At 43.5% G+C, this 16,916-nt stretch overlaps 1 protein-coding gene across 10 annotated transcripts in view; it reads left to right on the top strand.

Moving 5' to 3' along the window:
- KLHL29 (kelch like family member 29) overlaps positions 1-16,916 on the top strand; it is a 403,118-nt gene that overhangs the window by 375,644 nt on the left and 10,558 nt on the right. For 9 of the 10 annotated variants that reach the window (XM_072858453.1, XM_072858448.1, XM_072858450.1 and 6 more), the window contains 2 exons: positions 4,582-4,775; positions 13,116-13,260. In XM_072858453.1, coding sequence (XP_072714554.1) covers positions 4,582-4,775; positions 13,116-13,260 — 339 coding nt within the window. The remainder of the gene's footprint in view (positions 1-4,581; positions 4,776-13,115; positions 13,261-16,916) is intronic. The other variant, XM_072858445.1, reaches the window with a different exon arrangement.

The following is a 16,916-nucleotide window of genomic DNA, read 5'->3' as shown; positions in this document are numbered from 1 at the left end:
AGTTGAGTTGGGAGGCGGCGAAATGAAGTGGATCCACGAACTAGGTTTTTAGATAATGGATGGGCCCTCTAATATATGCAATTTGAGAGCCAAGAAGACTGCGTATGCTGACAAGACAATGTATGTGACTAAAAGTGTGGAAATGTGGGTGCTTTGTGGTTATTATCTGTTTGAAGGACAGAAGAAGATGAATCCCCTTGACCTGACAGCACTTTTACAATAGGGTTGTCTAAAATTGGGAGATTACTTCGGCTGGCAGTGTGTACTTGGAAGACAGTCTAAAAAATTCAATGTAAAGAATAAGCTTTATAAGCTTCAGAAACTGCTTCAGAACCTACTGTTTTATTGACGTCTTAAGAAAATTAAATATATAGCCTTGTCCGAGGATAGTTTCTTAAGCTTCTCAGAACAGTCAGAAGAAAATAAAAAAGGCAAAAAATAGTAATCCATTAATGTGATTTTAAACAACATGTGAATCATCTGAAGAGAAGATCAATATGACACTGTACAGTTTTATATTAAATAGCAGCTTTCCTGCAAAGAGAATTAAATAATGTATAAGAAACTGGAGGGTGCATGTCTGTAAGCGACTGACCGTGATGTAAGGATTTTATAATGTGAATAAATGAAGACATTCATAAGGCTGTTTAATGTAGAAGAAGGGAAATTAAGAGACTGAGGAGAAAAAAAAATACCGTTTTCAGGTACTGAAGATATCAAAAGTCAAGAAGGCAGAGAAGCAAACGGCACAGCTTGAAATGAAGGGTTTTCTGCTGTTCATACTGAGGTGGTAGGGAAAGAACAAGAAAGGAGGCATTGAACGAAGTGAGTGAAACAGGAGGAGGATCAGGCCCACAGATTAAATCCTAAGAGTGGAGAGTTGTGAAAACTAGCAAGGTTATTTCTGCCTGTGCTCTCTTCAAGCCTGGGCTGTGTTTTCTGCTGGGCTCAGATCATTTGCTGTATCATGGGTATATAAATAATACATAAACCAGATAGTGACTGCACCGAGATGACGGTGCTCAGTGCACATGAAGTGACAGGCGAGGACACGCACGTCCTGCACACATGGGAGGCCTGGTGTCCGGAGCTCGGCAGGGCCATGGACGGCGGGGTTGCAGGGCCTGCTCTGGGAGCAGAGGAAGGCGTGCAAGGGCATCCGTGTAAAACCACACGTGAGTCCATAGCATGCAAGGACTGCAAAACCAGGCGTCAGTCATGTGAAACGAGATGTCCTTGAAGTTTCAAGTTCAGTAAATTGAATGGGCTTGGTAGGCCCGTAGCCAAGGACAGGCATGGACGCACCGGGACTGGAGGGAGCAGTGGAGGAGAGGTAAGAAAAACCTTTGCTTGGCTCGAAGCCGGCTCCCATTAAGTCTCCATCTATGGCTTCAAACAGGGGAATCAAATGCAAAGCTTGACTAATGGAAAGAGATCAAAGTGATTATTCTTTAAATCAGTTCCCTCCCTGCTGGCCCTTGAGCAGAGCCGGTGTTAAAGGCAGCCAAGGAGCCCCACTAGCACTAGTGGCGGTGGAGTGATGGCAACGCTGGAGATGATGCGGCAGATGGAAAGGCCCTAGGGTGGAGAGGTAAAGCAGGTGTCATTAGTTCCTGTCTGGAAGGTTACAAGGATTCAACTTTATTCATTTTTAAACCAATTTAGTTAATCTGGTGCAAATCCTTGGGTGAACACAGTAAGACCTGACTTGAGATAGACCAGAATGATGGAAACTTGCCTTGCAGAGACTTAAGGAGCTTAGACTACTCAGTTTATACCATAGAAGGTGAAGAGGTGACTTCATTATTTTCTGCAAGTCCGTACGTGAAAGAGATTTGATAGCAGACAGCTTTATAATCCAACAGGGAAAAAAAGAAAAAAAAAAAAAGAAAACCCTTGCTTTCTGGTGGGTGAGAGCTGAAGCAAAACAGAGACCAGAAATCAGGTCTACAGTTTGGCAAGGAGGGAATGAACCAGAGGAATAAATTCCTGGGGGATGGAGGGACTTGATGGACAGGTATCAGGAAGTCTTGAAGGCACTAACTTCTCTTCTTCAGCCCTAGGCGTAAGTTAGGCACTTACTTAAGAGGATTGCTTCACTGAGCGGCCGATGTAAAACCCACATTAGATGCCTGTGTTAGGTGAACAAGGACTGGCTTCCACCTGCTTTATGGTTCACTGATTTTTTAAACCAAATGACCCTCAAGACAAGAGTGGTTTTTTTAAGCTGCCACACTTGCACCTATATCCAGTAGATTTGCAGCCTTTGGCTTTCAGCAGATTAAGCGAAACTGGTCATTTTTGGTTTCCTGGTGGCAGATGGAGGGTAGAAGAAAGAAGGATCAGTTCTGTCATCATAGAGCATAAATGGAGGGCAGTGAAAGTGAGTGAAAAATGGGGTCTAGGGGACTTGAGGTCCCGATAGTGAAATTCATCCAGAAGGACGATTGTTCTTGTAATTTGAACCTTTCTCCGGTATTCTTATAGACGTGGTCCTCAACCACACCCAGCCCCCAGCATGTGTGAAGGATATAACCCCTCCTTCCCAAAAACTTATTAGGAGGATCAGAAAGTCATTGGCAGGAACGTCTCAGTCTTGGGAACTGTGGTCGGCCGGGTACTTCTGCCAGCCTGCGGAAGGCGGCACGGCTGCTCACCGTCCCATGTTGGACCACTTCGACTGGCCACAAACGTTCCTGGTGCTAGGTCGCAGTGGATGGTGTGAGACAGTAAGTATCGGGTGACAGGTGTCATTTATATCTTAGAAGCTGAGGAACTAGAAAGGCAGATCAGGTCAGTTCTTCTCAGCTCTGTGTCTTTGCACCGTTTCTAGCCAATAACCAATTTCTTAACCAGCTTTTATTATACACTAAGACATCAACAATTAAATTACCAAGCCCCAAATTACTACAGTTAGCAAAGTGTAACCCAAAAGCAGTGTATGAAACTTTATATTATGCAACATTTTTGCATATCTGCTAGGATGGGTGCGAGTGCTGCCGAGTGCTGTGGGCAAATGCAGGAGCTGCAGCGTATGGTGGCTCACCTGGAGGAGTTGCTTGTGCAGTCAAACATGCAGCTGCAAGCTCGAGTTCGGTACCAAACGTTACAAATCAGCCCGATGTAGGTGTGTCACCTTGAATGCTCCCAGCGCCATGTTGTTTAATCTCATTATATTTCTCCCCTTTGATCACTTTGCTGTAGATGAATTTAATTTCTCAGTAACTAATTTAGAGCATTGTACAAGGCAGTTCTCCATGCTCATTATAAGGGACTTTCCTCATCTTTTTTAGTTAAAGTTTGCCTCCCTCTTGCTTTGGCTTAATTTTTATGAGTGTGTTAATTACTTTCAGTTATATTACTTGGAAACTCATTAATGCATTTTCATTAAGCACATTATTTTGTGCTGTTTCCACCATTTATATCTTTTGTCCCTTTTGTTTTCCCCAAGTCTGGGCAGTGAGAATTTGAGGGACATGTTGCAAAGGGAGAATTCCCCTGTCGCTAAATCTTTTTTTACAGATGGGGTCATGGCCATGGATTCATTTCATGTTTGCATATTGCATATCACTAATATGAAAAGCAAAAGCCCTGAATGGGTGATGAGGGCTTCTGTTCTTGCAGTCAACAATTCTGAATGATCGCTATGCAGGAAACTCCTATTTGACTGAATGTGCCATTACATGGAAATATAGAAGCCTAAAAAAATCACATTATTTTCCACTGTCTCCAAGACTCATTTTAGAGCAGCTATTTGGATCCCTGCCACATTATCTTTAAAAAAAATTGACGTCTGTACTTGTGACATTGTCTAAAATGAGTCTTCATCCATGGATTATTAACTGCACATCCCTTATGGTCAATGGCTTAATTAAATCAGATACTGATGCCCTTAAAACTAATTTAGCACTTTCATGCATACTCTTTTCTGTTTGCTTCATGTCAAATATGGATGCAACGGTGAAATCTTATTCCAGCATTAACATTTGCAGCTTCTTGCAATGAAGCACCGTAGTTTGGTTTGCACAATGAAAATTAAATGGAAGCAACTTATTCTGGCACAAAATGTGCGTCACTGGTCAGTTAACTAGAGTAAAAAGAGAGCTATTGTGTTGCGTTGTGTTGCAGGTGAGATGTGTTCCACAAGCTGAACAACTGAAGTATATTAACAGTTGCCTGCCTGCGGTTGCTATTGGATATCGCCGCACTGATTTGCAAGAATAATCTCATTGTATACTCATTAATAGAAATTAATTAGTGAAAGACATCTCAACAAAGATGTCCAGAGTTTCTTTAGCTTGGACTATAATGAGATTTGAGAAGCATATACAGAAAATAGAACCAGCTTTCTCTGCACTTTTCTCGATGTTTTAAAAGCTTAGAAAAAGCATTAATTACACTGTTTACCAAGTGGCTGAATCTGTAGGATGTTAGAAAATACATTTCCACCTCTGCTTTTCTTCTGCTTGTCAAGCTGCCTCTCTGTTATATCCCAGCCTGCTTTCTCTGCCTGTCTATCCTGTCGTTACTGTTCACCCAGCGTTGCATCATCTCAGCTCACTCCGATTGCTGTTGTCCTAGGTACGATACGATAACCAACCAGTGGGAGACCATCGCTCCTCTGCCAAAGGCTGTCCATTCGGCTGCTGCAACCGTTTGCGGTGGGAAGATCTATGTCTTCGGTGGGGTGAACGAAGCCGGCCGAGCTGCAGGAGTCTTGCAGTCCTACATCCCTCAGACTAATTCGTGGAGCTTTATAGAGTCTCCAATGATCGGTAAGGGATGCGTGGTGGCAGAGTAAACCCGTATTACAACAGAAATCTCTGTGCTACAGGTATTTTAATGCCTTTGTGGCAAGCAAATGAGTTGAGGGGTGAGGGGAGATATGTTTACAATAGACTGGCAGGAATGCATGGTATATTATACCAGAGAGGCGATTATCTGGATCTTTACTGAAGGCAATTGTCACTCATTAATACAGCTAGTTATCAGCTGGATGTGATGACTTCAAAGTAGAGGAGAAAGGAAAGCAGTTATTAGCTATGGACAACTAGTAATTTTAGATCCAAAAAATTGCAAAGTGCAGTGAAACTTCATCCTGGCATCATGTGTTGCTCCATGCGGTTTTACAACACTGCTCAGTTAATGGATTATCACTCCTGGGTTTGTTAAAATGCCGCCTGTCCTGCGGGAAGTGGTGGTCATTCTTTACTGGGATTTATCAGTGGTCTCCAAAGGCATATGTGCTTCAGAGGCTGAAATCTCCGAGACATGTAGATTATTAAAACTGTGTTTATTAGTTTGTGATGCCCTCGAGCTCACCGAACATTTCACAGAATAAAGAGCAAGACGAGAGGCCAAACTTGCCACCGCACCAGCCAACGTCAGAGGTGCAGACTTCCTTCCAAAATTAGGATAGTGCTCAGAAGATTGCAGCTTACTTGCTTTCTGTGGCAATTTGCACCCTGAGTGTATAGGCTGCTTTTGGAAATGGGGTTTAGCATTCAGCTTCCTGAGGACATTACTGCAGGGTGACAGCCCACCTGGGCCACCTGCTCTGCACTGGGTGGCTGTGGGCAGCCTTCGGTCTGGCTGTACTCAGGTGGCCAAAGAAATAGCGCTCATACAGTTGTTGCAGAAAAGCTGCTTTGGGTGGCTTGCTTTTGCATCCTAGAATCATAGAATGGGTCTGGTTGGAAGAGACCTTTACAGGTCATCTAGTCCAGCCCCCTGCAATGAGCAGGGACATCTTCAACTAGATCAGGTTGCTCAGAGCCCCATCCAACCTGACCTTCAATGTTTGCAGGGATGGGGCATCTACCACCTCTCTGGGCAACTTGTTCCAGTGTTTCACCATCCTAAAACCTCGTAGTCACCTTGAAACTGTGACATGAGGTGCTTCATTTTAAAAAAAAATCACAGTCTCAGTATTGAGCCTGGTAGAGCAATAGGAGTAGCAAGTAATAAATTATAGAAGCACATTTATAAGGTATTCAGGTAAGGCCTAAGCATATTCAGAAAGCTAAAATAAGCTGCTCTTTTTATTGTAGCTTGTTACAATTATTATGACTCTCTTCTTGGGGTTCCCTGGTAGATCAGGTCATGAGGAGCTGGTAGAGTCATGGCTGTAGCCTCCCTGCGCAGCCAGCGCTGCTGCTTTCCGACTCCCTTGCTGCTGTTTGTGTCCAGCCTAACATAACATGACATGCGTATGATGCAGCATGAAGCACCCAGCGGGAGGGCGTTAACCGGCAAAAGTCATGTTTATGTAATACAGCAGTGCAAACAACCCTATTGCCTGGCTTTTTCCATCACATGGCTACAGCTGCTGCTGTTCATTTAATCCACTGACTGACAGTATGAGGTTTTCCTGTACTCAGAGCGTATTGCAAAAATGAATTCATTATGCAAAGAGGTATTCCTTTTCCTTACCAAAATAGTACAAGTGCCACAGGAGCTAAGAAATCATTCCCTGGGCTCGTTATACTGTCTAGCAGATGTCAACACTGTGCGTGCTTAGAAAAAAATCATCCAAACCATCCAGAGTTGGGTTCGTCATGCATTGTTCTAATGGACGGGTACTATTATTTCCTAACAAAAATACGTGAAAGACACTGGTGAAGTTAAAAGATGGTATTTATGTTTTGGTGTAAGTAAAGTTAATTAGTTAAGCTGAAAGCATAAAATATATGATGAAATGAGTTGCTGGGTGTCTTTGTTGGGAAATATATAACATCAATTTATTTGCAAATAAAGTAAAATAACACAGAGCCTGAAAAATTGCACCCTGGTGGAGAATGTCTGGGAAACTGAACTGATGTAATGCCTGATCTTCACTAACAGGCTGTGGGAATACTGGAAATATATTTTAATTTCTCCAGCTCTACAAGAACCATAGTATCACCTGTATTTGTAAAGTATCCCTCAAGAACTGGATGTTATGCCAAGTGCAGTACAGTCAATGTTTATCATCTAGAACAAAGAGGGAATAGAAGGAGTCTTGGGGTGCTTTTTACAAAATGGAGCTTAGATAAATCCTGATATGATCACTGCTGGGGTGCCTTCGACAGCCTCAGAGCCTTTTTGTGTTGATTTGTGAGTTCTTAAGGTGTCCCTCTGAACTAAGTCAACTGAGACATCTGATGGCGAGTTGTGTTGGTTAAAGTCTCCTCAGAGATCAGAGAAACCTGTTTGACCTCAAATAGGACAACGGATTATTTAAAAACTCCTCAAGCATGCTCAGATATGGAACAGTAGATGCAGGTATTGAAAGTAGCCAAGGTCTCTGGCAATTTTTAGACCAGTAGTACCTGTCTCAAGTCACTGTGGTATTTTATGATTGTGAGTTGAATGCAGCATGGCACACGTTTGAACCCAACAGATCCATCTCTTCCAAAACGTCGTGTGCCAACCTAACCCAAGGCAACAGTGGCATCAACCATGGCAAGAGGGAGGATCATTTTTTGGCTAATCTGAATGGAGGTGAAGCAGGCTGCATACTGACATCCTGCCTGTGCAGAAGAGATAACAGAGTGGGGACTGATAGCAAGCCCATGCAGCTCAGCCCCTGCTCTCTTCTGCCTGGATTTCTTCTAGGAATAAGCAGCGAATTCACTCCCAGTTTCCATTTATTCTTTAGCCTTTACCTGCCAGGAGGTGTCGGGACGTGGATGCCTGCGTGCAGTAGGTATGACACTCACCAACACGTTGCACATGGATGCTGTGGTAGCTTTTGGGTAGATGTTGATTACACACATCCATGTTTGGAGAGGAGAGGGTCTTTCTCAGTGCCCCATCCTGTGCCCCGTGTCTGTCCTCCCCGCCTTTGGAGTTGGCAGATGTTCCTGCAGCAGCGCAGCCCACAGCTTGATGTCACTGGGGTAACGGGGCCTCCCAGGGCTTTCACATTGCATATTTTTGGTAAATGACCTTGCACATCCCCTTCTTGTGTTTTGAGCTGTAAGAAGTTTGCTGCTGTAGAGCCAAAGTCCTACAACAGTAGATGAACCCAGGCTACATACTTGCAGCCCCTGGCTTTCCATTTCTTGCCAGGCTGTCCTATATAGCTCTGCTAAAAAAGTATTTCATGCCCAGCTTCCTGAGGTTTGTCATACTGAACAAGATGGCCACAGACATGCTGAAGGCAGTGATGGTATGTAAGCCTAATTATCTTGTCACTGCCTTTTAGTTCACTTTGTGCCTTTATGCCAGGGACTAAAATATACCTTTTTTGATTCCCTGAACAGTCAGTGTCTGTACTGGTGGAATTACAAGTTTTTTATTAATGTTTCTGGATTGTATGAAAACCAGTGTTTAATCATCACCACTATTAAATTTTAAAATCTGGTGAGAACTGTGGGAACACAGAGGTCAAAGAGCTATGAGCATTTCTGGTTTCTAATCCAAGTATTTAGTTCCTCACCATACCATTTACTCCTGTAGTGATATGTCCAACCAAAGTGGGACAATCACAGAGCTAAGAATGCAAGAAATATCTGGAAAACGGCCTTAGCAGCATCTGTGCATTTTTACTACACTGTCCCATGGCTTATTTTGGTTAAAATGCATAATCATTTCCATGAATTTAATTTTGGACTTTACAAGAAAAATCAGATATATGTCTTGGCCCACTCCCCAGGGCCAATAGTTCGGTGCCCGTGTGTGGGTTTGGCCAGCTCTCACCTAGAAGTCTTAAAGCAATGAGTGTTTCATCTCATCCTTCAACATATTTTTCATCCCATGACTAGTTCTTAGTGTTTTTTCCACTAGTAAGCTTGAATTTTACTTTTGTGTCACCCATTTCTCCTCTGTATATGCCATATCCTCCATTCAGAATGGTTTTTCCTCTCCTTGATTTGTTCCCCCTACACGTACTAACTCTGCTCTCTACCCAGCAAAGTCAGTATTTTTGTGTTTGCCCTTTATCAGATGGCCTCCCTTTCACTCTCTACCTCCGCTTCATCTGTGCGGCCGTGCTTTGTCCAACTCTCTTCAGTTCATCAACATTTTGCCCATAAATTTGATGCTGAATCTGCCCCACGATAGCAGGTGGGGCCTTCTGCTTTGACACGGGTGATCCCTGCCACACATACACAAAATGTGGCGTTTGCAAGTGAGGACACTCAACTTCGGGGTCTCTGAGGAGGGTTTGCTCAAGGGTCATTCGGACAACCGTAGGGCCCCATAACCGGTTGTGTAGTTATGAGAAATCAGCTAGCCTGAGAGCGCCGTGCCAGAAGGGCTGACATCCGAGACCCTGCTGTTAATTGCAGTATCTGCACTTTGGCCTCACAAGCTATGTTAAGGATCGGACCACAGTCTCCCGGCGGCCAAGGGACGTTATCTTATCCATTACTATGCCATTCTTGAGCTTGTCTGCATAGTATTCAGGGTGGGGAAAAGGCACTTGCTATTAAAAGCAGATTTAGTTTGTATTAACTAGTCTTCTTTCTCCAATCTGCTTCATCATGAGCATCAGCCCCCACACCGGCCGCCCATGCCCACAGGGAGACCCTTCGGTTGGAGTTATACCTGGACTGGTGGCATGCCCAGATTTCTTCCTCCTGATAAAAATGGTTGACTAGCTTGGTTTTAGTAACCTGTTTCCATATGAAGTGCTGCTGCCATTCATTTTAATGCCACTTCAGGCTCTGACCAAGTGCTTTAGTGGAAGGCAATGTAAGATCTTTAGGCGATCATGGAAGGGAAAGCAGAACTGTGCTACTTGACCATATAATGTACCAAGAGCTATGAGAGCCACGAAACACATCACATACAGCACGCTATCGTTACTAAGTGAGGAGCACACCGGTAGGTTAAATTATCAACCCCATGTGAAGTACACCTCTGGCTCAAGGATTGTCGTTGAGTGCATAACCCTTCCCGCAATGACCTGGCACTAGAATAGAAATACTTGCATATTTTCCTATAGCAACAGCAAAGGAGAATGATGTTATGATGTTATCCACTTGGAGAGAAGAGTACCTTTTATCTATTATTTCCTTTACATTTATTCTGCCTTTTAATCTCAAGTGTGCTTGCTGTCCTGGACAAATCCCATTTAAGATTTTCCAGCCTGAAATGGATTACTATATCCAACATCCCCAACACTTGAATTTTGGAGGGGAAAGGATGCTGTTTCTCTTTTTCCATGCTTCCTCTCCCCTTTTTTCCTTCCCTTCAGCAGGCTTTTGAAATAACCAATGTCCCCGCTATATCCCACGGTAAGCCTCTGACCCACAATGCCCAGTAACATTGACCAAAAAGCCCAACCAGAACATGCTTTTGCAAAATTAGGGTCCCCAACCAACCACCTTGGACTATGAGCATGTTAAGGACTTCCAGCAGTGACAGAAGTTGGAGTCTCCTGTTTGCATGAGGTTACCAAGCCCTGGAAAGGACAACAACAAGGGAAGGCTGTGGGTAGCACCTAGGATGAAGTAAGGTTAAAGGCTGAAGGTGGTCACCCACTCCTAGGTAGCAGGAATGACGGCTTGAGTTTTCCAAGCTCCCTGTATCTGTGAAAAATTTCTGCCTCCATGGTAACAAAACAAAAATAAAACCCACTGTTTTCTGTCTACCTGTCTCTGGAGGGATGTCCCTCGTGTCTTTCTGCCATATCTTCATGAGGATCAGGAGACTGTTTGCTGTGAACTTCTCCCTTCCTGAAAGAAACAGCAGAGGTTTCTCTGTTTGTCTATCTCAGGCTTACTTTATACCAATTTATGAAATTGTAGCTGAAGCCAAAAGCAGTAAAAAGACAACAGATAGGCGATGTATTGAAAAATTGATGAGAACCAAACATGACTGCCTCTTAAAAAAAGAAAGAAAAAGAATAGCAGACTGTCTGCCTATTTGAAAAGGAAAAAAAAAGTCACTATAAAAATAACCAAGGGGTTTCCCTCTCTTTCTTTAACAAAAAGGAATGTGAAGTCAGTGATTCAGTCTCCTGAGAAGTCACTGTTTCTGCCTTGAGGGAGCCCCAAATAATTTCCCTGTGAGATTTGGGAGCTGAGTTCTTTTTTTTTATGTGAGAGTTTCATTCTCCTGCAAAATAGTGCTAGTCGAAGAAAAAAAAACACAGGAAGATGTGATAATTAAATATGGAAAATTTCTGATGAGTGTCTTAACTGGAAAAAATGTCACATATGCAAGTCTGATTTGGAAAGGGATGCGAGACGGGTTGTTAGGACAGATAAGTCTTTCTGATGAATTATAGTGGCTTAGTGGCACTGAGAAGAAACTGAATACTCCTTGTTCTATTTTCTGGATGAATTAGTTTCTTCCCATCTGTTCCCAAGGATCAGTGACATTTTCCTAATACATCCGTGGTTTTTTGACATATGCCTGTAGATACTCAGCATAATAGGAGCCCAGCTTTAACCCATAACATGTTTTGTCTGGTTTCACACCAGGAGCTGCAGCCCCGTACGTCCCCCTGGGCATGCACCGACGTAGGGTGAGATGACCTGAGCCAGCCCACCCCACGGCCGTGCTGGAACAGAAGCAGACACCACAAACCCCTTATTTTCCTACTAGTTTAACCAGTTCAAACCCCAGTTAAGGAAATTACCTCTCTTCTGGAGATGTTCATCAGCTTTTGCTTAACTCCTGTCAAATTAAATCTCTCTAAATAATGGAATGAGGTGGTTTTACAAGAACCTCAGGGTTACAATGCCAGCCAGGAAAGAGGTAAGCAAGTGCCAAAAGTAAAGCTGCTGGGGCAAGTTTAAGCCCATCTCTTTCCTTGTTCCTAAAAGGACACAGTCACAGTGTTACAGATCTGGGAGGAACATACGTATACGTCCCCCTTCAATGTTATGCAGAGGCTGTTAGCAGAGATGTAAGAGCACAGTAAAGATGATATCGCACCTCCTCTCCAGCGTGCTGCCCCTGATCCCCACACTCGGGAGGGAGGTTGCAGGGGCTGAAGCCGGCAGGATTGTGTCCAGGCTGATTCTCCACTGAAGGTGCAAGAGGATCACCCTTTTCTGAGCATATAAAAATGCAGAGTTTGGAGAGGCTTTAACATATAGCTACATATGGATAATTTTTATAGAAGTGTCCCCTCATGCCAGGGTAGCCACCCAGGAAACGTCTGCTTCACACCCCAAAGGGCTTGGGCTCTTGCTTCTTAGAGAACTGGTTGTGAGGCTTATTTTAACTCAAATAAAGCAATGTATTTTCCCATCTTTTGTTCCCAGACACTGCCGATTGGTTTCACTGAAATGTTGATTAAAAAAAACCTGTGTCGCATAAAGACAGACACCATCACGAGAAATTTCAGCCCAACTGGCTCATATTTAATAATGTGCATATGGCGTGCTAGCAGCATATGGGACAAGTCAACTAATTAAATTAGAATTATTTTATTCGATAATTCATGGTTAGTTTTATCAATATTTCTAATAATGCCGCAGCTAACACAAGAATTTTAAAGCATCCTTGGAAACTCTGATTGAACTTGACTTAGGATGAGGGACTTGCTCAATTTCAAACTCCAACCTCACACAGTTCGTTGCTAAAATACAGGACTGCTTGGAGGTACGCACACATCTGAAAATAAAAATGCAGGTGAATTTACCAGACAGATGAAGGGGAGAAAAAAAATCGGGTCTCAGAAAATCTTCTGGATTATGTGGGTGACCTTCCCACAAGCAAAAGCAGAATACAAAAGAGAATCAACTATTGGATATTATTAAGCGGGTCTCTGCGCTGTGGGTTTCTTCTGTACTTAGCTGCTGCACAGGCATGGGAAGCATCTGAGTTAAAATTTGCAGCAATTCAAAATTCTGAAACAACTTGACATCTTAATTTCATATGTAAGAGTGGAGCTTTCACGGTGACTCCATTAGGCTTCAGGAGAGGATAATTGTACTTTACCAGTTTAGAGGGAGGCGCGTACTGGGGGATGAAGGACTGATGAACTTTAAAAGTGCCTTTGAGAACTTGGAGAGAGAAGAACAAAACCAGGAAAGGTTTCCTCATTTTTCTTTCCCTAGCCTTGGAGGTTTAGAGAAACGTGACTTATCTATAAATAAGGGGAATGTATAAATAAAAAAACAGTCTCCAAACCTGAGCCTAAAACTGATCTCAGTGTTGCTTTCCATTGACAGATAACAAATATGCTCCTGCAGTCACTCTCAATGGGTTCATCTTTATTCTTGGAGGAGCTTATGCACGAGCAACCACCATCTATGACCCAGAGAAAGGCAATATTAAAGCAGGTCCCAACATGAACCACTCCAGGCAGTTCTGCAGGTGAGAAAAAACATTAAAATTGAATTACTGGTGCCTTAACATTTTCTGCTGGTAAATAAGCTAATACAACCTAGCAGTGAAGGGGAGAGGGGAAGGGAGGTCTGTACCATCTGGGGTTTTCCTCATCTCTTTTTTGTGCATGTTCAGGGACACAGCATTTCCCAAAGTGCACATCCAGGACCCTACTATGGTTCATGTGTCTCTTCACATTCCGGCACGATGGATCGTGGGGAGGGACGTGTGTTGGGCTCCTCCAGCAGACTACAGGAATGCTGTTTTCCTCAGTTTGCCATGTGTAACCGGAGAATGATAAATACCTGCTGTAGGAGAGACCACCATAATGTGGAATGGGTTTTTGCTAACTAGCTAAAAGATCCTTGAAAGAAAAAAAACACCGAGTAAGCACCACACACTGATATTAATTATTATTTATTATGTGCTTTTGATTGCTTTTTGGGCTCGCTTCCCCAATCCCGGTCACAGGTTTAACAAACTTCCCAAATTGGCTGACAAAAATAAAACTTGGCACCCATCGCAGGTACTGGCAGAACTTAAAGACCTTTTAAAAAGTATTACGTGGCTGTTACAGAAAGACGGGCTTGTTTCAGGCATTATTCAGCGCCAGCCCCTCACAGAGCAGTTCCCTGCGCTGGGGACCGGCCGAGCTATTGGTTTCACGGGGAAAAGCCGTCGCTGGACCACAAACACTGCCGCGGGTGGCCACAGGCGCCGGGTGCGGGTTTGTTATCTATGTCGGATGCAGCAGCGTCTCAAGGCACTGAGCAAAACCAGGACAGAGGGGTTGTGCCGGGCGAGCGCCCGAGTGAAACACCAGCTGGGGTGGGAGGAATAGCAGCGATGGGGCAGGTCCACAACGGACCCGCATCTCCCAAATGTTCAGCTGACAGCTCTGCTCCTTGCCCCAGGGGTGTCCCTAGCCCTCATCCTATGGTTGAAAAACACCTCCATGTTTTCACTTGTTGCGTTTAACCTTTCACTTTGGTGCAGATGAGAAAAATTCCTTTTTAAGAAAGCATGCTCAGTTTCTCTCTTTTTGCTGTTTTTTTTCTGTTTTTCTCCTTTTTTCCCCCCCTTTCTTTTATTCATTTAAGGAGCGCGCTCTCTTGGCTGCTGAAGCGTATTTTGTTGTAAGTAAAGGGGTCTGAGCAGCCGGCTCCATCCCAGGCGGCTGCGGCCATGTGCGTCCTGCGCTAAGGCCAAGTCCTCCTTGTCCCTCCGCTCTAGCAGGAGGCAAAGCAGGATGAGGAGGAGCCTGCAGTGCTCAGGCAGCTGCTGACGATATTTGAAAACCTGAAAACCAGAAATAAAGGGTACGATGCAGCTCAGGATTAGAGCCCTAACCAGTAAAATGAAACGCAAGGAACTTGTACATTTGATACATTCCTACATCTTCCCATAGAGAAGGATGAACTGCTCTTTGAACATCTCTGTTTTGTAAATGATAACAAAAATCTGTTAATTAAGTATCTGGAATACACTACAAGAGAAATTGCATGGGTGATTTCAACCAGGGGCTATTGGCTGAGCATCTCACCTGAAAACTTGGTTTCTAACATGAAGGAGTGCTTTGCTCTGCACCCTGCAGAAGGGAATCCAGTGGGAGACCTTGTGATGGACCAAGGAGAGTAAGCCCCTCAGCTAAATATCAGCTGCTGCTGAGGCACCATAATAAACTGGCTTTGCTTAAGTAGAATATGACACCCGTCAGTAAAAAATAACGTCAAACTTTCAAATGACATTTTTTTCTAAAGCCTAAAGCAATAGAGGACTGGAAACCTACATTTATAGTGGGATAGTCACCGAAAAAAGGAATAGTTCAGTACATCCCAATGGGATGCCAAAAAAAGCACAATTTTGAAAATTCTTAAATGTGCTGGGAAACAGTCAAGGAAAAATATTTCAGCCAAAAGGAGATGTAAAACCTATGACAAAACCTAAATAAATCAGGATGTATGGAAATAGGGAAAATGGGAAGTTAGCAGTAACCAATAGGTTGAAAACTGGCTGCTGCTACAGGAGGCTGAGGGAACCAGTGAAGGCTAATAGGAGTAAAAAGAAAGGCACTTTAAACCTTTTGGGATCAAATTTGTAATTTTAATCAGTTATAAAACCATTGAGGCTGATGAGGTAGCAAAGTGTAAGACAGACCGATTGGATGGGTATTTCTCATCTGTATTTGGAAGGGAGCAAGAAGGTTCGGTTCCATATTCTGCTGTGAGGGACCAAAAGCGGTCACTGTTGGCAGCAAGGAAAGGTGTGAACTCAGAAATTAAGTTCTTAAATCAGGCAGCCCGGCCGTCTTACATGCAGGCGTCTTTAGAGTCTTCACTGAGAAGCTGATTGAACCACTAATGTTGATTTTTAATAACTCTTACAGTTCAGGATGGATCAGGGCACTGCCGAAGTGTTTCCGTGTTTTGAAAAGGTGAAAGGGAGAATTTTAGTGCAGCAATTAATTTTGCAAAGTACCAACATCAGTCTTAAGTGGTCTCACTTAGCCTCATGTTGGTCCTCTGCAAAATACCACAGTGGTTAATTTGGGATTTCATCAACAAATAACTAGATGCTAATAATATAATGAAGAGCAATCAATGCGCTTTCCTGGAAAATGGATCTTGTTAAACCAACCTGTTGGCTTTTGCTTTTTTGGGGGGAAATTGGGTTCTTTGTTTTGTTTTTTAATAGAACACGCCTGGCTGCTAAAGACAACTGTGATGCTATAATATACTGCGATTTCTCTAAGGCATTTGGCCGGTATTATATGGAATTAACAAGGAGCACATTAGAGAGGGTAAATCTGCTTCACTGACAGATCTCAAAATGTAGTTGTTAATGAGAAGATCTCATTGAGCAAGGCCACCGGTAGCAAGCATTGATTCTTCTTCAATGCTATTTAATATATCTCCCAACAATCCGGGTAATAGAAAATCTCCCCTGGTAAAGGCTACAGGTGGCATAACACTTGGTGGGTAAAAATATTACAGAAGGAGCTATTTTAGCCAGTTATCTGCATGTCTCAGTTAGACGGTCTCAAGCTAGCAGCAGTATTTTAAATGCAAAGTAATACATGGAGGAAGCACAATCACAGCAGCCCTGCTCCCCTTAGAAAGTCGGGCACTCAGAGGAGGACATAAAGGAGGCCACTCAGAGCGACACAACATGAGGTCTCATCGCAATGCGATGGATAAAAGTGCAATATTGGATATATAATATGAGCCCTAACACCGGAATGAAAAGAAGTTGCAGCTGGGAAGAGAGAGCGCTGCTGCATACGGCGTTGGCGAGAGGAATGCAGGTCTTGGGTCCATGCATCAACATGTGGAAATATCAGCGGAAGTTCGAAGGAAAGCTGCAAAAATGATCCCGGGTTGCGAATCAAATCTTTGACATGAAATTTAAGGAGTTCATCAAAGAAAAGCTGAGAGGTGACTTGATCACTGGGAGCAAGTGGAAAAGCTTTCAGTCTCTCAGACACAGGCGTAGCAGGTTACGAGGGCTAGAAAGTCAAGTTACACATCTCAGCCTTGAAGTGAGGCACTTTCCCAAGAGCAAGGATAATTAAACAGAGAACCAGCAAGGGAGGGGGCAAACCCACCAACACTCGGTGTTTGTAAGAGGAGGTTAGGTACATTTCC

Source organism: Ciconia boyciana, chromosome 3 (assembly GCF_034638445.1).
Source record: "Ciconia boyciana chromosome 3, ASM3463844v1, whole genome shotgun sequence".
In the NCBI taxonomy this organism is placed as follows: Eukaryota; Metazoa; Chordata; class Aves; order Ciconiiformes; family Ciconiidae; genus Ciconia; species Ciconia boyciana.
This window is presented reverse-complemented; position numbering and strand designations above follow the sequence as displayed.